Below are 23,121 nucleotides of genomic sequence, written 5' to 3'. Positions count from 1 at the left end.
TTGTTCTCAACATTGTCAACATTTTTTGCGCAATATTAGGCAACATCGCACACGAGTACATGTGGACTCAACGAATGACAGTAGGTCCAAAAACCTGTTACCCTCTACCATGCTTACGAAGAGCATTTAAATCTGTCGTGGTTTCAGCTGGACAGCAGTCACACTGTCACACAAGTCTCACTACGAAGTTGGATGCTTGTTTGCCGAGATCCCTCGACCTTGGATCTTAGGTGGGTTAACACAGTCGACATGTGGTATGAATTTGGCAGCACATATTTTGCAGAGCAGTGTTTTCATTGAGCTTTTAAATATCATTCCAAACGACACTCTTGGACACTCAAACTGGCCACCTTTTCAACTGACAGTAAGTAAAACTAATGGCAACAAGCCCTGCTCACTCCCTTTATTACCCATTTAGAGCAGTAGCCTAGGTAACATTTTGTGATTTTATTTTGAATGGTTTGAGAATTAAAAAAAAAAAAAAAAAAAACTTGAATTCAATTTAACAGTCAACAGGCATGCTTGTGACAATCAATGAATTGATAAACTGTTCACATCCCTAGTTGCTATGGCAATAAATTAATGAACTGAAATTCAACAGAATTGAATTTTTAAAACAAAAATTAGAAATGTGAAAATAAACTTTATCCAGGCTTTCATTGGGGGATGATCATGCAGTAAAACATAAACAACAGGTGGCATGGCAATACAGTATTGGAAGCGTTCATTGTTCAACTTGGAGCTGTATGAATTTCCTAAAAGATAGTAAGATGGCACAAACTGAAAATGCATGTAATGAGAAAGCAAAAATTATAATCAAAACCTTCCTTGTCTAGTAAATGAACATTATGAAGAAACAAAGGAGAATCAAAACCATGAGAAAATAAAAAATGACAATATAACAAAGCCATTCCTATACATCTCGATGGAATTTTGACTGCAACATATTTTATGGATGATACAGTCAACATTGAACAAAATCTCTCTCCAATATAGAAGTTAGGGACAACCCGATCAAACCCGTTCAGCTGTAAATACCTTTCTTTTTTTTAAATATGCTGATTTATTGTGGATTTTCAATGTGAAAACTTGTCCCAGTGGACAATCCTGAAATTATAGTCTTCCAATTGATGATTTTAGGTTGGCTGAAAGATATAATTAAATCCTGTATCACAATGGCCATGAAATAATACCTTATTACTTGCACTTTTGGACAGCTGCCTCAGCTACGAATGTACAAACTGATCTTTGTAACAACTTCTTCTATATCACTGTAAAACACATTGTCATACTATGCTAAGACTTGAGTTAGGTGATGTACTGTAGCTACTGCCAAAAAAGCCACCCAGACAGAGGCACTGCTGCATTAAATGATGACGTAAGCATCAACAACAAAGTAAAATGATTAACAAATATCCACTCAACCTAGCCTGGGTAGCATTCGAACAATGTTGCCGTCTTAAATTACCAGAAGTAAGACATTTCACTTAAAGACAACAGAAGGAAAACTGAACAAATACTGCTAACAAGTACTGCAAGAGCTTGTTCACTTTGACAACCATTTTGCATTAAAAAAAAGAAAAAAAAAGGTTTTTGACACTCTAAATGTTCATCACATTCCTAACTATTTACAGGGATAAGATGGGGGGGCCAGTGCAAAAAGCACAGAAGTGATGGTTTCCCTCGGGAAATGAATGGTGGCCAACAGTTGGCACTCAGCTTATAAGAGTCACCATGTCAACACACAATTAACAGTGTGTGCTCTCCAGTAGTAAAACACCCTACAGATGCATACACATGCACAGGTTATCATCGCTGCCCCAGCTTTCAAAGCTCAAATCAATTATTCAGAATTCAAAGGCCTGTGTGTAATCTTTTGATAGGCTTCATGAAGACGTAAGTGATAACCCGAAACTGCATTTTCACTGGCTGAATAAACGAACTGCCCTCAAGTGTGACCAAAAAAATTTAAAAATGACCATGTGACCAAATTAGCTGCACCACGGCTGATACATTAAAGGTCAAGATGTGAAGAAAAAACCCAGGGTTATTTTGAGGGAACTGAGATGACCTGGCATTTATAATTTTGGGTGACATATGGGAAGAGGCTGTCTGGCTCTAGCACGTGTAAATAGCAGAAGACATGTGACCCGTCATCTTTGGCCCACCTAAAATAAAAACCCAGTATAACAATCGGTTTCACGATATACACATGTCAAACAGATATACGGAAGAAGCTAAATCAACAGTGGAAAGAAAAAAACACAGTGCCTTAAAAAATAAAAGTATTTCATGTTAAGGCAATCTGTAATATGGTCCATTGCAATAAAACTGAAACTACAAAGCAATACAAAAAAAACATAAAGGCCAATGGTTTGAAGGTGCTGTGCAACTTGACTGAAAGCAAGAGAAGCAGCCGATGGCTGTGGCCCCTCCAAGCTGTGTAGATGCCTCTACGTTCACATTATGAACACTTGACACCACTCAAGTCCTTTGATGAAAACTACAGCTGTTTTATTTCTAAAAGTTCTCTCATCCTCAAAAGATTGATTATGAAAATAATATCGTCATCAACAAGTAAAATGACATGTCCATCACCAGTTAAACAACTTGGCTTATTAGGTGTGGATACAAAAATTGCTATGTACACTGACAGAAGCTGAATTATTTAACCACAGTGATATGAACCAAATGAGGTGCGAAGCCAGCAAAATTAAAAGCTTGAAGATTCATTTCAAAATGTCTCAAAATACTGCTATTATTTAAGGGTATTGAAAACAAGCCTATACATTTGAGTTACACTCTATAATGTGATAGCTGTAAGTCTGCCTGCAGGCACTTACATCTCTTGCTTTTAAAAATTTCTGACTATTTTTTTTTTTTTCCGACACCGAATAAGGAATGAAAAGCTATGTGTATCATTATGTTGAGTCTTACAAGCGAATGGTCGGGGAAAAAGAGCATGACAGATTTTAAGCAGCAAACAGCTCAAGCACAATCAATTAAAATATTACACCTCATTTCAAGCAGATTGGAAATGATTGGAAAACTTTGACAGGTATACACTACTGAGTGCCAGTCAATGTTGCTGTATCGTAAAAAAATACATTCAATTCCTTAAGCATACCTGTTTAAAAAAAAAAGAGGTAAAATCAAAACTGATTAATCATCGCCAGTGAACTTCTTTATACTTCACACACAAAACACATCTCACCACAATCAAGCACAAACAAAACATGAAAAGGGATGATTCTTCATATGTGTAAAAACAATATTAAATGCTAATCATAAAACCCACAATAAAATGTGTATACAACTCTTAATCGGGCATTAGCAAGCTCACATGCACACATGTATGCACAAAGGAAAATTTACTGTTCACACCTTGCAATCATTTCCCAGTGGATGCAACAAGAGTTCCCTCACACAAGCTTGAATTTGCACAGCACACAATTATTATTTGGAAGAATGCACGAGTGAAAAGAACTGGAGCGAGGGAATGAGAGTGCGTCTGAGAGGTGAAACAAAGCTCTTGTACGGGTGGGGGGGAAGAAGCACGTTCTAGGCGTAGAGGAAATGGGTTTGTGTGGCTGGGTTGGGTTTCTGTATTTCATGTGTTTAGCTTGGCCATGCGGGACAACCCGTTGTGGGACGAGTCAGCCAACACCCCCCCAAGGTCCCTCTGCAGCCTCCACGGGCGTCAGCCAGCGAAGGAGACTTCAGTCTGCCGGGTTTCCTTACTTCATTCAAACAACATCGAGAGGTAAGCCATTTTTAGCACTTTCGACAAAGAGGGACGGAAGGGAGAAAAATCTGGACAAATAATGCAGGGGGGTGGGGACAGAGCGAAGTCTGAGCCAAGCGTGACGGCATCATTTCAGGCAGTTGTCTTCAAGGAACCAACGCACTGCTTTTTTACAATGCAGAAGACATGGCTTCAGGCAGACAGGACAGGGAGTCTCCTAGATTTTTGGGGGATGCAACAACCAACCAAGGGAGTCGGGACGACGCTGGGTTCAAGTGCAATTCCCCATTCATCCGCTTCGCCTCTCCTCCGCCACTTCACGGGTGGCACGAGGGCTCGGGTTGACTGCTTCCGTACTGAATTAAAGAATCCTACAAATATTTACACAGTAGACACAGGCACTTAAAATGTCTTTGGTTGGAGTGACCCAACATTGCAGAGAAATGCATTTCACAGAGCTTTGCACCCTTTTCTGGGTTCAGTAGGCAACTAGTAAAATCAAAGTTTGTTTTTCCTTTTTCAATTAAAGTTCAGTTAATTTACTGAGTTCAACTCTTCTTATGCTTCAGACAAGGCCACCTGGAAAAAAAAGGGTGGACAAAATATGTAAACCTTGTTTAGTATATGTAAAGCATCACAAAATAAAACAATGTTATATACGTTACCAATGGAGACTTCACGGTTACATTTATTAGCATGAGTTCATGCAATAACTAACCAGAACAAGGAAGGAACTGATCTACTAACACTTATTCCTGTTAAGTAATCCATTAGCAAATGTGGAATAGGAGCTAGAGGTTGAACAAGTAGGTTTCTTATGTGTAAATTAGGTGGTATTCATGCAGATATTACATTAGTGAACAATTTGTTCGTGTTAGGAAATACTACCTTAAGTATTTTCTGTCACTATATGAAACATTACTTTACAAAGGGACCAAAAGAGAACAAATGATACTTCAGTTCCATTGATTTAACATGGAAGAGAATGTTACACGATTTGATAAAATGCAAATAAATGATTTGTTCCTGTTAACAAATGCCTCGTTAATATATTAACTAGTTCATTCTTTGTTCAGGTTAGTTAATGCGTAACTCATGTTAGTTAATGGAATCTCAACTTGGAATGCAGTATGTAGAATTCTGGAGAAAGAGGGGGGGGAAAAAACAGCAGTACTGAAGGCACATTGTCTTCCTCTGTTAAACTTTCACCTGGAATGTAGAAAACTGAAGCTACCGAACCCGAATGGAACAGGGCTACTTAAATATCTGTGGCGAGACGAGGCGGTCACCTTTTCCGGGCAGAAGTCAGCACTGATTTGCCGTACTTTCCCTGGCCTCCCTTTGATGACTGCATAGCAGAACATTGTGATCACCATCACAAACAGGAAGTAGCTGGTGTGCATGAGGTGTAGGTTTATAAGTGAGCGATCATCCTTGGAGGGAAATAAGAAAGTAAAACATTAACATTTCACACGGCCTCTATGGCTTTACCAAGAGGTGTCAAATGGCCTATTTATATTATAACCTGCCCATAATGTCCCTTCCATGTTCATGTCCATTTTATACTCACTGCATCTCAGGGAATCGCTTCTAGTTAAAAGTTATGAGCAATCGCACTGTATATTTTAAATGAGAAATTCAGTAATTAAAAAGTTGTTTTTTATTATTATCAGCATCATCATAATGACGAACTGGAAAAGGGGCAGGAAATACACTCCATATCCATTATGGATTTGCTAAAATCTCATTTGGCTGTGATTAAATCCAAAGTGACTACTTTTTATTAATACGATGCGGTCACACTTAAACAGGAATGACATCATGTGGTAGCATGGATGAGGTAAAAGGTAGTTCTTCATGTTATCTACTAGTATTTAGCTGTGTATTTAATAGTGCATGAGACCATGCAGTTCAGCAACCAATCAAAAATCCCTGGCTTTAAGTGATCCAGAAAAATACCCATGTCCTGAAATACTGGATAAGAAACCCAATGTAATCCAGCAAATGAAGGTTCTAAATAAGAATCACTGAGACTCATTCAATGTGGGTTGATCACTGGATGCCAAAGTGTGAGAAAGCAGGTTGCGGCGTTATCTGGTGTACACTCACATCAGGTACAATGACCGTGAGCTTGGGGTTGAGCGCGTGGTACACCTTCCCGATGGCTCCTTTGTAACACCAAAAGGGATTGTACTCCTGCGTGTATTTGGTGTCCGAGTCCCTGGCGGTGGTGAAGATCTTGTACCAGGACGTGGCGTTGGTGTACGTCTCCGGAACGCAGTGAGGCGGCTGCCTGGAAAGCGGAAAGCGCAAGCCGACAAGCGTCACCTGACCGACCCTGTGTCACCGGTGCTTTGATCATTTAAGGCAGGGACAGATGTTCCCGCCATCTTTGTGTCTTTCTGCCTGACAGCAGTTAGGCCAACCACATCCCAAAAACAAGGTCTGGAGAGACGGGCAGGAGACACCGGAGATAACATGAGAGAGAGAGGGGGAGAAAAATAAGAGGAAGCCACAAACTCGACAAAGACTTCACTGTAACTCACACTGTGACAGGGAAGACATTGCTGGCTGCGGTGATGGTCATACAGGTGCTGAACACCACCTGCTCACAGTGGCCGTGCAGGATGCAGTCGTCCGAGTTCCAGGATGCAGGCAGGGTGAAGGTGATGTTCACCTCCTCATGAGCTTCCCTTCCTTAAACAGAAACACAGACACAGACATAGACGTGTACATGAAAGCACAAGAATGCGACACAGAAAACTGACTGCATACATAACAGCCTTTGAAAGTAGGCTAGTGATGGCTTTGTGTGATTATACTGGACCATTCAACCTCTGTCTGTATGTTTTTTCATAATCCTTTCCTTGGCAAAGGACCTGTCTTTTCAAACTGCATTCAGCCAGAAATAAGACATCAGTCTGCTCTACAGCCTGAATATCCTGGGTTAGACTACCAGACAGAAGTAATGGCAGTTTTTTCCCCCCTCTGCTCTAATAAAAAACCCTGTGAAAACCACACATGTAGGCCTACTGGTCCTTCTGTACCATGGCTGCTAATTTCCATGACAATCAAATTTGTTTTTGTGGTGAAGCAAATGACCACAAGATAAATCACACAGTAAAATAAGGGCTGTGCTTCCTACTACAAAATACGGTGCATCACATCAAAGGCATGCACAGCATGTTCTAATGAACCGAGCCTGGGGCTGGAGCCCGACACTCACCGGCCAGACCAACCTGCTGCCCCAGCACTGTGGCGTACAGGTGGGTTATGTTGCGGGAATAGCCCCCGAATGGCCGCAGGGGGTCCAGGGTGAGGGTGATGGGGACGGAGATGTTGATTGGCCCGGGGTCCTCCAGCAGGGGCGGGGCCTGCGTGCTGACGCGGGCCTGGCCGCTGGTCACCGTGCTCTCGGGGGTGGTGGACTCGTTCAGGCCGTGCTTCAGGGTCTCGTTCTCCGAGATGCAGAAGTCCAGCTCGTTGAAGCGCAGCAGGAAAGTGTTCCAGTCCTGAGGCGGGAGGAGGGAGGGGCCGCACCAATGAAATCCCGTCCCGTCCGGGTCACGCAACCCACAACTGCCATTTGTTAGCAGTGACTTGACAAAAGCCAACTGCGTCTGGCAGTAGTCACATGCCAGAGGAAAATCTGCCCGAGGCTTTCTGACGGCATGTCAGAAGAACTGACGTTAAACCAAATGTGTGCTTTTTGTCACACATTTGGTTTAACGCATGTAAAATTAATCACTAACTAACATACCGACAATGGATCTGAATATTCAAAACTGTAGTTTGTTTATTTATGTTGATGTCAACTTTTGTTTACTTAATGAGTATAACATGAAAACAGATGTGGTCACAGTATGAAGACAGGTCTCCATTAGCATTAAAAGAGTAAAAGCCACAAACAAAAAGCAAATCTCAAGTGATAATCAATTATCCCAACAAATTGTAGTAGCATAGTCTGTGATAATTATCAGTGCAAAATTACCATCAGTGTTGGGAAATAATGCATGCCATTCTTTATGTAAATGAAAAAAGTTCCTGTTCCATCTGTCTTACCTCTGTCATCTCCGGGGATTTGATCTCCTTGATCTTAAAAAAGTAGCCAATAGTGAGGAAGGCGATGGCCACAGTACTGACACTGACCATAAAGATGACCAGGGGGGGACGGTTACTGATGTAGGTCTTCAGATTCTCCAGAGGACTGAGGAGATACACCTGTGCATGCGCACGCACACACACGTACATACACACGCACACACACACACACACACACACACACACAGAGCCCCATTACAGACTGCAGAGGCACATGCTACAAGAGCAGTCCCAGATTCTTAACGGTTCAAACCAAAATTAGGCCACATTCTGTCTAGCAGCTGCAAGATGTTATCAAGACACTAACTAGTCCACAATGGAAAACAGATCTTGAACTGTTATTTTGGTTAAAATGTGAAAACTGCACTTCCAAAGGGGAAATAAAAGTTAATGATCCATACCAGGGTTTTTCCTGGCTCAAAATACAGCTTAGGTGGTGACTGTGTGACAGTGATGGCGGTCAGTCTGGCTGAACGGGCAGCATCAACTCAACGTGTTGTCTCCCTATATTCAGCTACATTTAGAATGCTAAGTCCTAGTCTTCAAGAGACCATACTTCTTTGGGATGTAGGCTGTAACTGCCAGACAAAATTTATAAATTGAAACAATTTAAATATTTATTGAAGGGGTACATATTGTAAGTGCCAGAATTTGGGAAGAAATATAGCCAATACTGAGGGATTTCTACATCTAAGAGGGTCATTCAACAGGTAGGCTATTTGGAATTGCAGTCTTGAAATGCATTTCATTTTCCCTGTCAAATCTTAAGGTACAATATTAACCTTTTAACTAATTGAAACCACACAAATACCAGCTGACTGTATCTAAATTGTTTTTATACATTCACTGAAAGAACACTTACACCATCCTTTTTCACCAGTGTTACTTGTTCCCTACACAACATTAAAGGCTTTTCAGAATTTTATTTCTCAGTTCAATCTGCACAGATAGGCAAAAATAGTGTAGCTTCATACAGTAGAATCCACTTAATCCATTATGCAGTTATCACATAATTCAGGTATTTGCATCGGACAGCCAAATCCCAAACCATTTCGCATTCATACAATTATAAAGAAATCGAATATTTATTGACATACTGTAAACCAGTAGCACATATTTCTGATATTTCCATGGAATTATGTTGTTTAATGATCTATGAATGTATTAAAAGTCGGCAAATGTGGCATAAATAAACCTACCATTGTTCAATAAAAACAAAATTACAAAATTTTGGAAGGTAGATGGTTTCTGTTGTGGATCATCCATAGCAAACGTCAGCACTCAGTACGTTTCATTTCGTTATGCAATAAACGGATTCTACTGTACCTGTCAATTTAGTATGTCTCAGGTTGCACTTAACTTGAAAGCAGCCAAAACTTAAGAAATGAAATCATTCACAACAAAGTTGTACCAATAAATTCACGGACATGATTTTTTATTTTTTTGCTCGATTTCTCGTATAGGCTACTCCGGTGGCTAGAAAAAAATATTGAGGCGGCCTGCTTAAGACATTTCAATGCAAGAAAACCCCAGCATTCGTTTAGAAAACTGTAGAGGACAAACCTTCCCAAAAACAAACTATTTTGGCACACATCATCATTGACCTGCAACTGAAAGACTGAATACTTGAAATCTGGGTAAGCACCCCCACAATGAGGACAGTGACAACTAAAAAGAAAAATCGGAGACAGCATTTTAAAGGTGAAAGCAACGAAAGTTGATGTAAATGGGGAAAACAACAGTCTCACACAGACCCCGTTTACACTTGGTTTTAAAATGCGTGTTGGGCGATAGGATCACAAGTGGACAGTGCTAAATATAAGTGTAAACGACCACCGAGATGCATTGTGATCCGATCACTCAAACCACTTGCCGAGGTGGTCTGGGACGCATTTGGCCACATATCTTTTGTAGTGTAAACGCTATTGCGTCCTGATGCGTCCCCGACAAGGACGTAACAGGAAATTACAACATCAATGCAGGAAGTGGTGGCTGTTTTGGTGACAGCGCGCCAACGCTCGAAAAAATGGAGAGGAGAACTGACGTACGTGGTTGGAGTACAAGTGAAACCAGATGCCTATTTGCCTAATCTCCATACGTACGTGTATATCAGTCGTTGAAACATTTTTGTTTTCTTAGCTAGCCCGTGCGAAACAAATCGGGCGCTTGTCTGGCGACAGACTGACGTAATAACTGTGCACGGGGCCTTTTGGCCTTCTAGCGGAAGTGACGTAGGCAGTAACGAAATCTGAACACAAGTGGTCGGCTGGACACCTTGGAGACGCATGACAGACACGGGTGTGAACGGCGATGTGTCTCGGTTGTCCACTTGTGTTCGGATCACCGAAACACACTTTAAAACCAAGTGTAAACAGGGTCATAGCTGCAAAAGGTATACCCTACCACAATACCAAGCAAACTAAGAAAATACAGAATAATGGCATGACTATTACAAAGAGAATAGTTTGGAAGTATGCCAAAAACCACACCATACCCAGAAAAAAATAATAACATATTCCCGAAGCATTCAATATAGGCCTATGCCTCATAATAACACCACTGGAGAGATCAGATACTGGGGTTGGGGTTATCCTGTTTATAGAGTATGCTGTTTCCCTATGTATCAAATAAAGGCTTTCCTATCAACTATCACTGTCATGGTCAAGATGGCCTTGTTGCTATGCTCACGTATGGCACAAATAAAGGTTGTTCTTGAAAAGAAAAAAAAAATACACTTTTCCTTGACAGGGCATACAGTTTTCATTTGTACAGCCTAAATAACTATGTGTTGACTGGGCTTTTCACCTATGTACAGTAAGGCAAGCACACAGCCTCATTACTTGCAAAGGTGAAAAAGTGAAAAGTGAAAATCCACAACTGCTGTTTCACTGTCTTCAGTGTATCACTAACCCAATTGCAGTCCGCAGCCTTACACCTGGCACTGATTTATTTATGTACTTCTTCAAACTGTATTTATCCAAGACGTCCCTTGAGATAAAATCAATTTTTCGAGGGAGACCATGCCAAGATAGCAGCCCCAATAAGTAAAAATACTCCGCATTGATATAGGCTTATGTTCTGTGTTAAATCCTGTAATGTATTTAACAAACTAAAGCCTCGCTTGCAATATAACTTAGCTACGTATCTACATGCATTATGAGTAAACAAATAATTCAAAGGATTATTAACAAATTGGTGGATTCGCACAGTTTTATTTTAATAAGGTAAAAAATGAAATGCTTCTCCTGGCCTAATGAACTGGACTTTGACATCCTCTTGAAAACACGCACCCACCTATTTATGAAAACTAGCTCCATGAAAACAACTGAAGTTAAAAATTAACCCATTGTAGCCAAATGGTGACCAACCTAACACACAATGAGAAAGTTAGCGGACTGGCAAACGTTACTTAAAAACTGCCCGTCGGCTTACTCAGGAACACGTTGACAGGCTAGTTTCCACGAGTGTCACCTAGGTTGAATCGATACACCATCAAGATTAGTTTTCCTTAACCACCTAGCTAGATAGCTAACCATACACTGAAATATTTTGCCAACTAAAGAGCCAGTTCTCAAACTAGCTACCACCCAAGTTGTTAAAATAAGAAAAATGGGCTACACCTTGCCCCGTTGGCATTAGCCTGACAATTCATTATCAGGTAATCTATCTCAACACGTATGATGTTCTAAACAAAGGTCGCTAATGTTAGCTAGCCAGAGACAAACGTTGACGAAACCTGCAGTAGCGAAGTACCGAGGCCTCTTTTTTAGCTAACGGTAGCTATCAAAGCTTAGCTACCTTAGCACCAGAAACAAAGCTAAAACTGGCGACGGTAACGTTAATCAGCATGTATTCTGAGAGCTTCAGTCTACAGCTGAGGTCGTGGCGTTTAGGCGTCTTGCTTAACGTTAGCACTAGTTATAATATTTACCATCATTGTCGTCATTACGGCAGACTGAATGCAGCTACAGCTACACCCAGCGCTTGCTCGCTAACGTTATGTGTGTGCTAAAGAGTTGTGCAACAACATATGACGGCTGGCGAAAGCTAGCTCACCATTTTCTCTCTGTGAACGACGACTGTGGGTCGTCGGTCGTCGTTAGCTAGCCCGCTAGCTGACCAGCTAGCTATATCAGTCTGGTCCTAGGGGAAAGCTCCAACGTCTGGGGATAGTCCGGGTTCACGGCATTAGAACGGACTCCCACCTTCTTTCCCATTATCTGCCCGTCCCCGCCGCCCGCGTTTGTTTCTTTACTTCGTTTGTTTACTTGAACTGTTTAAATAACGTTACTAGTTTCACTAGCTTAGAGGCGAATATTCTGTACTCTGGCTAACTATCTATGTCCGTGTTTACTATTTTCCTCCGCACTGCGCAGCCGTTCAATTCTACGTAACATTCGCAAATCTATTTGTGACGCACACGCAAAAATGCACGCATTGGATGTACATTGGAAGTTCGCCCAAATGAATACAGTTCACTGGTTCCCGCTGTGAAAGTTTTGGGCGTAATTTGCGTACGTGATGCTAGAACACTCTGCAGTACTTTATTTGATCAATGCAAAGACTCCAGAAAACTTCATGAGACTGACTCAGAGTCTGAGACTCCACATTAATGTGCCAGATCAATTCAGAAATTAATAATAAAAATTCATAGATGCCTCAACAATGGGGGAAAAAAAGAAAACAAAAACCCCAAGCATACGCATAAATATATATAAATTTGCTCTTTTGATCACTCAAATCATCAGGATTCAACACCAGACCATAGGACTGTTCACACACTAAATGTGTGAGCACTAGTTTACCATCCAGCTGCTTGCATACCCTCAATTTGCATCTTGCAATATTACTCCTATTTGAAAAAACTAAAAAAGTAGCGGATTTATGGAAATACGTGTGAAAGACTGGTTTACCAGAATCAGTCACTCAGCAGCCCAAAAATGGCTGGTAATTAAAAACAATTAAACCAAACAACACAACTGAAATAATTTATTTCCCTGCTTGTCTTTGGTTGCTATGCAGGCACGTCTACATGACCCACACTTCTTTTTTTTCCCCACAGACAACACCACCACATGCCATTTTCATTGCAAACTCATTTATTGACAAAAGAAACACTCACAAAAAAAAAAGAAATTCCCCAAGGGTACTGCATGTTGTCTAAGGCAAGATGAAACAGAACAGAAAGCACAACCCCCTGTAAGAATGCCAAGGCTAGGTCTGTTTTTCCTAATTAAAAAGGGAGGAATCAGAAAAATAACTGTTTGTATGACAAAGCAAAAAACCACAATGGGTAGCATTGTTGTTGTTATTATTATTATTATTATTATTATTATTATTATTATTATTATTAAGTGGCATCAGAAAAGCACATTTCCATAGAGCATGAGATCCGTGTGATTTGTGCACATTTCGGTCTTCTGCACAAAGAGGAAATGCTTCGAGTTCCCCCCCCCATTTTCCCAGCATGCCCTCCCCATCCTCCAGGAAGCAGCCACACCCACCCGGGGGGGCACCACGCTCATCCCACTTATGGAAGGAGGGGTGAGGAGTGGGATGGGGGGGGTGGGAATTTGCAACACAGTAGCCATTTTGCATCACTCTCTCTCTTGTTCCACCGTTGCGTTTTTTTTGACGACGTTTTGGAACAGGCGGGTTCAGCCGGACACGCAGCATGAGAGACGTTCACAGTGGAGCAGCACGTTCGCCGTTCTGTCCTTCACCTTCACGAGAGAGCAGACACAAGCACAGAATATATTATTACAACAATCTTTGACAAACAAAAAAATTCCTCCATCCTTTTTTCTATCCAGTTAGGAACCATCACCTTTACCTGCACGAGGTGCATGGCGAACAGTACCTTACACACTACAGGCCCCCCGGGACTACAGGAGAACTAGCGCCAAATTGCGATTTTCTCCATCCCTGCCCCTCCCTGGGCATTTTGGAGCACGAACCTCAGGGAGTTTTGGGCAGGGTGCTGGGGACCTCCTGCTGCTCTGCCTCAGGCGGGGGTGCGGCGGGGGCCCCCTCCTCCTTCCTGTCATCGGAGAGGAAATCGTGAATGGCGTTCTCTATGTGGGGCCGGAAGATGTGGTTCAGCTTGGGGTCCACCACCTGCGTGATGATCCTGTCCACACCGGACTCCAGCATGCCCGACCTGCTCACAGCACACGTATACAGGCACGCATGCGCGCACACACACGCACGAGCACACACAAAAGAAGACACACGTACACACACAAACACAAAGTATCATTGATATCTTGCAGATCATTGAAGTATATTGTATAATGTTGGCATCTATTTCTTGAGTTCTAATCTTTACTACACCTCCTTTGTAAAAGACATTCTACACCTCTTTACCTCAAAACACACCTCCAGCCCATCCCTCTTCAAAGCACAGATGTATTAGCAACCATCGCATTTAAGGCATATTTAATTAACTCCCGTAAGAAAAGTCTGCATACACAACTGTGTTTCTATGGGACCAGAAGTTGGAAATACTGGTCTATAACATTGCACATCACAAGTGTTGGGAGACGTTTACTGCTTTGTCTTCTGGTGTGTTCGCAGTCTCAAATCTGCTCTTAGCTCTACTGATCACTGAGCGCACCATTATCGTGGAGAAAAAGAAAAGTGTATTCAGGAGGGACTGTAATCATTGCATTTCAATGCACAATATACACGGTTGATATCAAGATATTACTAGAGGTAATATAGTGCTACTCACTGTACAACGCTTTGTCTGAGTCCGTTGCGCATTTGGTTTTTGTTGATCGTTGGATTCCACTCTTGGGTATTGAGGTGCGAGGACACAAAGTTGTCCACCTTCTGTCGTAAGTTCTGATAGGCTGGCTAATGACAGCGATGTCAAGAAAGTGTAAGTTACATGTTAATACGCCAGTAGAACGAACACGGATAGAGAACTAGCTAGATAGTTATTTACAGTATAACTAGCTAGATACCGATACGATTAAAGTATTTCATCAGCCATCTGAACTGAAGAGTAGTTGTGCTGTCTTCACAAACCGAAACTGTTAGCAAACGTCAGCAAGTGAATTATGACATGCATCAAAACACATGCTTCCTTGTCTAATTTAGCTAACTAGCTAGGTAGTTAAAGCTGGAAAACATAACCCCAACAACAATAAATGAACCTTAACTGGCTACCTTCGTGTCAACATCAGCCAGACAATCTCGACGGAACTCGTCGAAAAGTCCTCTGCTCTTCAGGTGCTCCACGATAAGGCCTATTAGCTGCGGATCTCCGGGAGGCAAATCGTTCACCGCAGTGCCACTTCCCTCCGCCATCCCCACCCAAAATGTTGCCAAAACCACTCTAAAATGTCCAGAGTGTTTATTGTCAAGATGCACGTCCACGATCTCCGTATACGGAACAAAAAAAAAAATGTTGACTCCTTAAAGTTACATGCATAGACTAATCCTGTCACTGAAAGCGGAAGACGTCAGTGGACTACAATTACCACAATACACTTCAATAAACAAACGGGCCATCTTTGTGGGTCTGCTGGGAACTGTATGCGTTATGACTTCATTGATGGTGAACTTTTTCAAGGAGAGATTATTGAATAGACACAACTAAATGTCTGAGAGGTTTAAGAGGGAAGTGTGAGGTGTGATCCGTGTGAAATCTAGTTAACCCTCTCAGTCTTCAAACTACGTGTAAAATTATGCATCCTGATGTGCAGTACAGTCTGGTTCCTGTTTGAAAATATCCACATAATGCTTTGGCACTGTAAAATGCACCCACAGTTTCCCCTGGTAGTAAATGAGCATATTTGAAGATGTTCTTCCTGGTCCTTTATTTTGAAAGAACTAGATTTTTTAAAATGATGTGCATTCTTGAGTGATCTGGTAAATATCTTCAGGGTCTGATTACTGTAGGTTTTTAAAAATAGAACACAAAAAGTGGCAATACCTTTGTTTATTTCATTGAAATTCAAAGCTAGGTGGGCATCTTGAAGCTCATTCCACCACCATGGGTCCAGAACATTTGGAAGGTAGATTTTCGTGTCCTGTCGTGAAGAGGATTAGCCACACCTTCCCCCTGCCTTGGTCACCTACTTCATTTGTAATGTTTCTGTCACAGCCACAGTGCATCATGGGCACATCCGTCAAAGAGAACTAAGAGGACATTCAGCAAATGTCAATGAAAACAGCAAAACTTCAATCGTTTCTCGGTTGCTGGAGTGCCGTGGGAAATTTTAAAAAAAAATCGTAAAGAGTGAAATGAATGACAAAACTGCGCAGTGCAATTTTAAATGCATCTCATGTTGCTGGAAATTTAGAAATTCAGAAGTTACTGCAGGGGGAAGCCCTTTAAATGCAAAATTAGCTGTCTCCGGTTTTCAAGATATGGTTGCCTAGCAACTAGAGAGCCAGTGAGAGAGAGAGAGAGAGAGAGATGAACCATGGTGACACAAACAGCAGAAGAAAGCAACAGGTGTCGAGTGAGGAGAGCAGTAGGTGAGCCTTCACCCCTTGGGGCAATTCTGCAGAACCGGATGTGATTCGTCTCATTTGAGAGGGGTGAAATTGCCCCCCCCCCCCACACTTCTGATTCTGTTTGTATCACAGTGCACCCACCATAGTCACATGAAGCTGAACTATTTATTGTTGGTGTTTGCTATACTATTTTAAATACTATTGCCATCTACTATTTGTGAATCATGAGCAATTATAAGGATTGGAACATGTAGCCAAAGTCATTTCATTCAAGGAAAAAAATGAATGTAATTTTAATTGCCTGAACTGCCAGTAGATGGCGACATACTACCAGCCTGTTGGGTTGTCAGGGTAGCTTGCAGGGAAGTTGATTATTAATTAGCATTTATTTGCTTGCCAAATGTTCTCATTTAGGGGATCTTGCACAGCTTGTATTTAGCATATTATCCATTTATACAGCAGGGAATTTATGGCAGCGGTTCAGGTTGTGTACCTTGCTCAACGGTATGTTGATAGCACCCAAAACTGAGAGCTTGGAACTTTTTGGGCTTGAAACTTTTAAATTACAAGCCCAGATTCACTTATGTCTTTTCAGTCTTTAATTAACTGCAGTTTTTTTTTTTTTTACATGTGATATGGCCTGTGTGTCTTAGATCTTATTGAAAAGGGTGGCTACTGATGGTGAACGGTTTGAATGTAAAAACTTTATCAATTGTATGAAGTTGTCAAAATGCCGTTGCCATTTTCCTTTCATCATTCTGCCAACTTCCTTGCTGTTTGGATCAACGTGTCCTTGCGCTCAGACGGATATTTCCCTGTCGCCAGGAAACATTTCTGCCTTCCTGGAGCAGGGATTAGGAGACTGGCCCAGCTGGGTTGTGCAGCATTTTGTTCTTGTGTGGTTGCAGAATATCGCACTTGTGACACAGTGGCCTTTGCTCTGTCTCTGAATTCTGGTCAAGTCTGACCGATCATATAATCCCTGCACACACACACGCTCGTGTACACACACACACATGCACGTGTGCACACTCACACAAACACCCACACATGCACACGCATGCATGCACGCAAGCAAGAACGCGCACGCACATGCACACACACACACTCGCACACATGCATGCACACACACACAAACACACGCACACACACACTCACGCACGCACATACACACACACACACGAATGCACGCAAGCAGGAACGCACACATGCACACACTCACACACACACCACATACATGCACGCGCGCACGTACATGCATGCACACACACACACACCACATACACGCGGGTACACCCTCACACACACACCACACACACACGCACATAGTGACTGTCCCTGAGGGATAGAGAGCTTCTGCTGTATAATTTGCTTCTGATGGTGTTGAGCTGACTAAATACAGTCTGACTGGAACTTAGGTCACTAGCTCCAGGATTAGATGAGATGTTGATTAATTGGTCAGGATAGAAAACTGAATGAATTAAGGGGACATTCCAGCCAAAAAAGCACCCGCCATTTTCAAGATTCTCCACAGGCATGACGATAATAAGTCTTGGATTCAATTAAGCTGCGTAAATGTAATCCTAATGGTTTATTCTGTGTCATTGTGTTAATGTGTTTTTGTTGCTGGGGAATTGTTAATGAGCTCACCTAATCAAATTTCCAATCAACCTCGTTGATATGGAAATAAAGTATTGAAACTTTAAACTCGAAACAAATGTTAAATTATTTATTAATCTATTACGTACACAACTGGCACACTATATGAGGCCATTGCTCGAAGCAGTTGAAAATTGATAAATGTTCGGTTGTTTTCCCAAAATAGTTTTTAGGTTGATGCAAAACATTTTTTGCTTTGGTTTGTTTTTAATGTTTGTGTATTATTGTATGTTTTCACAAACCCATAGCAAAAAACAGACAAAATAATGGTTTTGAGTACTTATGTTTTCCTTTATTTTGAATGCATATTTTCAAATGATTGCCCTTCAAAAAGGATAAAAATCAAAGGACAGATTTTGTTTTTTTCAGTCGAGTGCAAATTAATTTGCCAAATAGGTGCTTCAGTGATGAAATACAGGAAAACTTGCAACAATTAGTTCTTTTTGGTTCGTGTAAATGAAGATGAGGCTAGTTTGCTATGAACCCACGTTTGCTACGTTTGCTGAATGCAAAACACTGGTTACCAAGGCAACGTGCCCTTCACAATCCAAGTTTCCAAATGCCAGGAGACTCGCGGCATTGGTTAATAACTCTGCGTGAATTTCAGCTCGAGTAAATTGCGAAGGACGGGCGCAGATGCACCGTCGCAAGAGGGTTTCGTCGTCCCCTACGGCCGTTGGGAAAAAAAGCTGAGACTCGCCGCCGATGCCGTCGCGTCCGCCGGCATGTCCGCTAGCGTCACACCCGCTTTTTCTCTCGCTCGTCGTCGTCATCGCCGTTGTCCCTCTGCACCAATCACGTCCTTTTCCTCCGGCGCACGATAATCCGCGCGCTGCTTCTGAGAAACGTTTCCCCTAGCGGCAGCGGCCATTAGCATGATCCGCGCCCGCTCTCTAATTCCACTCCGACAGGCTTACGCCCCGTTCGCCTGGATGATCTTTGAGGTTTCCTGCAGCAGCTCTTGAACTGGATCGTATGTGCCAGCTTAAAGGCGGTTTAAAGCACCCCCAGGCTCCTTTGCTTTATTTGATGAGGAAGTCTTTGATGGGGCAGATGATGATGATGATGATGATTGATGTGATTCTAAAGCCATGCATGATTTATGCAGCTTTTATATCTTAATTCTCCCCGCTATTAATAATCCCATGCTCTGGTTGTGATCTGTGTGATTAGAATAGATTAGGTGGTCGACTGCAGAGGAAGGGCAGCAATTTTGTACCTGTGTGCAGGGGAAGGACAGCAGTTTCTACCTGTGTGGAGGAGAGGGACAACAGTTTGTACCTGTGTGGAGGGGAAGAGCAGAAGTTTGTATCCGTGTGAAGGGGAAGGACAGCAGTTTGTACCTGTGTAGAGGGGAAGGACATCATTTTGTACCTGTGTGGTGGTGAAGGACAGCAGTTTGTACCTGTGTGCAGGGGAAGGACAACAGTTTGTACTCGTGTGCAAGAGAAGGACTGCAGTTTGTACCTGTGTGCAGGGGAAGGACAGCAGTTTGTACCTGTGTGCAGGGGAAGGACAGCAGTTTGTACCTGTGTGGTGTGGTGTGGAGTGGAGTGGAGGATTAATGCCAAGGGTGCACTCCCACTGCCTTCCTTATCTATGTTCTCCTTCAGTCCTTGGTCCTTCTCTAATTACTCATTATCCCTGTCTTTCTTTGTCAGTGTTTCTCCCTCACTCCTTTTGTCCATCTCAATTCTTCTTCAGTCATTTTTCCTCTCAGACCATACCTTGTTCTTTTGGACCCCCCGGTCCTTCTCTCTTGCGGTCATCCTCCAATTATTTTATTTTCCGGTCCTTCTCTCTCTGTCCTTCTTCTGTCATTATCGCTCCTGTTCCTTACAACTTCCCAGTCCTTCTCTAGTCACTCACTCTCAGTCCTCCTTATGTTCCTCCTATTATTTACCCCTCTGAAGAACCGGTTTTTTGAAAATTTTTTCTATCCAAAATTTGTAGTAAGTGTTCTAGAACTCAGTGTTCCTTTCGGTTACCTGTAGTGATTGTTATATCAGCATCAGAAGGTTCAGTTAAGAACATTCTAATCACGAATATGTTATCTTACACCTCAAAGGGTTAAACAGACTGTCCTTCTCCATCCTCTACTCTGCAAGCATAACTAAATTGGAGTATGTTGTTATATATTATATACGTAGATGCCCCTGTCCAGGGTGATAATGCACCTTGCATACTCTGTGATTCATTATACAGCTGAATTTACATGATCTATTTCAGTGATTTACAGCACTGTCCAAGGTTCAAATTTCCCAGTGAATAAATGAATACTTGTAACACCTCGGAGCTGCGTTATGAATAATGATCACGAGAACACATATCAGTTAAAGAGACACAATTATGATAAAATAAACACAACGCCAGGGAAGATCCTGGAGGGCTGCTTTGTCTGCCTTTGGATGTGTTCCTGCATTCAGGTGCTGGATTTAAGTCATTAAGTCACTACCAGAGGACTGCAGTTTGAGACTTCTGCACCAAACAGTGCATTTAGCATGTGCTCTCTGTTGTTCTGGAATGAACATTTTGACCTCTGTAATGGTTAAAAGACGGAAGCATTTCTAAATAATGGATCATTAGCCTCTCTTCTGTCCTTGTTGCAGAACCAGAAAACCATGCAAGTGCATATGTACACATATCTGTAAAGGTATCTCCTCCGCCTGGATGTTTTTCATGTCTTTTCAGACGCCAGCAGCGTGCCACACCCATTCACGGCATAACAGTGGTGTAATCAGTGCCACGAGGCATTCGTCCGACCTTAGTCCCTGTTTTCTTCCTCAGATATCTTGTCTGCTTTTGTGTATCTTAGGCCAATGCTGCGTGACTACCACCATGAAATGGAATGTAAGCACAAGTTCCTGAACATCCCATAATATTCTAATGGCTTTAGTGGCATGTGACAGGGCACAGAGGGAAACCAGGGTATGATATGTACCGTAGATGCACTTCCTCATGCCGTGCGTGCAGGTGTGTGTGCTGTATGTAGGCGCCTCCTTGTATTTCCTATTTGTGCGTCTGCTCACGTCTGTGCAGCTGCTTGTTTTTCATGTGTTAATTTGCGCATTGTATGCGTGATTGTATGTATATGCATGACTGTGTACACAACTAAAGAATGTGTGCTAGCGCATGGTTATTCATGTGTTTGTATGATTCGGTTGCGTGCGCACATGAGTGTTTCTCTTACCTAGCTCCTCCCCCTGCCTGTCTACCTGCAGACCCTGCCCCTCTGAGCAACCAATGGGCAGACTCCTCCCCTCTGAGCAACCAATGGGCAGACTCCTCCCCTCTGAGCAACCAATGGGCAGACTCCTCCCCTCTGAGCAACCAATAGGCAGACTCCTCCCCTCCGAGCAACCAATAGTCAGACTCCTCCCCTCTGAGCAACCAATGGGCAGCCTCCGATTGTCTCAGGTGACCCAGCATAAGCAGTATTGCGTGACCGTCCCCGCAGAGAATGTCAGACAGGTCATGCCCCCCCCCCTCCCCCCACCCCACCTGAGGGGCTGTGTAGAACCCACAAGCAGGAACCAGGTCTCCATGAATTAGTAAAGCTATCTGCCGGAAGGGAGACGGTAAATAGGTTACTCTGTATGTAGGCCACGTGTCTCTGGAAACAGGTACAGGAGACCGACTTGTGTGCTGTGAGCAGGACGTGAGAAACTGCTCCAGACCTGGGAAAACAACGCATTCATAGTACATGAGCAAATAGACACGCATAAATGTTGAAATACGTATGATGTATGTTGCGTGCTGCGTGTGTGCGGGCAGGAGTCAGCCACTGGCAAAAACACTTCATGCAGTCACTTGGTGCCACAATCATCCCTGTCAGCTATGGAGTGGTGGGTGGGATTTATGTTAGAGCACTTTGGGGCCACAATATGATAGTTTTGGGCCACTAAAACCCCAGAGCCAGCTCTGGGCATAAGTATGTGCTGTAAGTAACACTGCTGAGGACCCTCTAATTAAACAAATTGAAAATAACTGCTGTGATTACTGTTACTGCTACTGCTACTATGCGCTGATTAGATGGTGCATTAATGTGAAACCTAATTTATTTGTAATGGCTGTTTGTTGAGTAAGTGTGGGTAAATGGCCATCCAGTTGGACGCTCAATTGCAGGTCATTTTCCAACCATTTCATTTGTAAGTGAGGTGGCTGATTGCAAGTATGTGAATGAACTCCTAAGTGTAACTGTAGTCCAGGTTCACCTGTGCCATTAATGCTAATCTAATGCTAATCAAATTACAGGTAAACTCGAGATACAATCACATTCAGGAAGTTGCATCTATCTGCTTGTTGTTGTTTTCAGGATTTAAAAAAAAAAAAAAAAATAGGAGGGCTCCTGTCTGTATTTTATAGCCAGTCAATTGTCCAGTTCTATCACGTTTGGTGTTATAACTGGGATTCATGTACTTCATTGCTTTGAGAGCTCAACTCTTTTTATAGGCAGTGTGTATTGATCAGTCCCACACATACATTCTGCCGAGATGCACCGACTTCTGGTGTGCCACTCAAACGAGGCCATCTGGGGAATTGTTACAGAGAGAGATTGGAGTTCCTGTCTCTGTTTGAACGGGGGCGCGACCGTTCGGCCCTCCGCCGCCATCGCTCGCCGTGATTTACGGGAAAGCTCGGGATCTCGCGCCTCGATCTTTAAACTTATTTCACTGAGCAAAGAAACGGGCGACCGCACACGTACGGGCCCTGACTGTCAAAGCCAGCCCTCCGGCCCCCGAACTCAATCCCCTGAAGCGTCTGAAGCGAGGACGGCGGCACGGCCGCGCGTCTTACAGCTCCACCGGCGCATTAATCTTTAGCCTCTCTCCGCTCTCCCCGCGACGCGCCACTTTAAACTCCCCGCGTTTCTGTTCTGTTCGGTAATCTGCGTTAGCGCTTTGAGCGATTCTGAAGCGCGCGAGAGAACACGGACGCCGACGACAAGGGCAGGCCGTTGACGCGGACCGCCTCGCCTCGAGATGTCGAGTGTCGTCTCGAGAGCGTGTCAGACGCCGAGCCGGCGCCCGGCCTTGAAAATCAAACGCGAGGGGCCTCCTGCTTGTACCAAAAGGGCACCCTTTGGCAGGTTTCATCAGAAACAGACGCATATGAATTGTAAATACGCCCCCCCCCCAGACAGAAAA

General features: G+C 42.9%; 2 protein-coding genes across 5 annotated transcripts; both read right to left on the bottom strand.

The window, feature by feature from the left end:
- Positions 1–1,039: 1,039 nt before the first annotated feature.
- tmem248 (transmembrane protein 248) lies at positions 1,040–12,254 on the bottom strand. Of its 3 annotated transcripts, none has more exons than XM_064349929.1 (7): positions 11,778–11,849; positions 7,808–7,966; positions 6,972–7,257; positions 6,292–6,442; positions 5,855–6,038; positions 5,035–5,178; positions 1,040–4,324 (listed from the first exon to the last, which is right to left on the bottom strand). In XM_064349929.1, the coding sequence occupies exons 1-7, from the start codon at positions 11,790–11,792 to the stop codon at positions 4,304–4,306; spliced, it is 960 nt and encodes a 319-aa protein (XP_064205999.1). In that variant the 5' UTR covers positions 11,793–11,849; the 3' UTR covers positions 1,040–4,303. The 3 variants fall into 3 exon arrangements, with proteins under 3 accessions (XP_064205999.1, XP_064206000.1, XP_064205998.1); XM_064349930.1 differs by lacking the exon at positions 11,778–11,849 and adding an exon at positions 11,903–12,254 and having other exon boundaries at positions 4,250–4,885; XM_064349928.1 differs by having other exon boundaries at positions 4,250–4,885; positions 11,778–11,855.
- Positions 12,255–12,927: 673 nt separating this feature from the next.
- LOC135262742 (biorientation of chromosomes in cell division protein 1-like) lies at positions 12,928–15,327 on the bottom strand. 2 transcript variants are annotated; one of them, XR_010332310.1, is made up of 4 exons: positions 15,020–15,327; positions 14,580–14,704; positions 13,707–14,006; positions 12,928–13,569 (listed from the first exon to the last, which is right to left on the bottom strand). XR_010332310.1 is itself a non-coding variant. In XM_064349917.1 (4 exons), the coding sequence occupies exons 1-3, from the start codon at positions 15,158–15,160 to the stop codon at positions 13,805–13,807; spliced, it is 468 nt and encodes a 155-aa protein (XP_064205987.1). In that variant the 5' UTR covers positions 15,161–15,326; the 3' UTR covers positions 12,928–13,569; position 13,804. The 2 variants fall into 2 exon arrangements, 1 of the variants encoding a protein (XP_064205987.1); XM_064349917.1 differs by having other exon boundaries at positions 13,804–14,006; positions 15,020–15,326.
- Positions 15,328–23,121: the final 7,794 nt, after the last annotated feature.

Source organism: Anguilla rostrata, chromosome 9 (genome assembly GCF_018555375.3).
Source record: "Anguilla rostrata isolate EN2019 chromosome 9, ASM1855537v3, whole genome shotgun sequence".
Lineage (NCBI taxonomy): Eukaryota > Metazoa > Chordata > Actinopteri > Anguilliformes > Anguillidae > Anguilla > Anguilla rostrata.
Note: the sequence above shows the minus strand (reverse complement) of the source record. Positions and strands in the feature narration are given on the sequence as shown.

Excerpts from the sequence above, each read along its gene's own strand:
- LOC135262742 (XM_064349917.1), bottom strand. The coding sequence starts at position 15,160 with ATGGCGGAGGGAAGTGGCACTGCGGTGAACGATTTGCCTCCCGGAGAT. Across the intron at positions 14,705-15,019 it reads TGGCTGATGTTGACACGAAG|CCAGCCTATCAGAACTTACG; the intron begins GTAGCCAGTTAA and ends CGCTGTCATTAG. Across the intron at positions 14,007-14,579 it reads CTCAGACAAAGCGTTGTACA|GTCGGGCATGCTGGAGTCCG; the intron begins GTGAGTAGCACT and ends TGCTGTGAGCAG.
- tmem248 (XM_064349928.1), bottom strand. Across the intron at positions 7,258-7,807 it reads AATCCCCGGAGATGACAGAG|GACTGGAACACTTTCCTGCT; the intron begins GTAAGACAGATG and ends CTCCCGCCTCAG. Across the intron at positions 4,886-5,034 it reads CTGACTTCTGCCCGGAAAAG|AATTCTACATACTGCATTCC; the intron begins GTGACCGCCTCG and ends CTCTTTCTCCAG.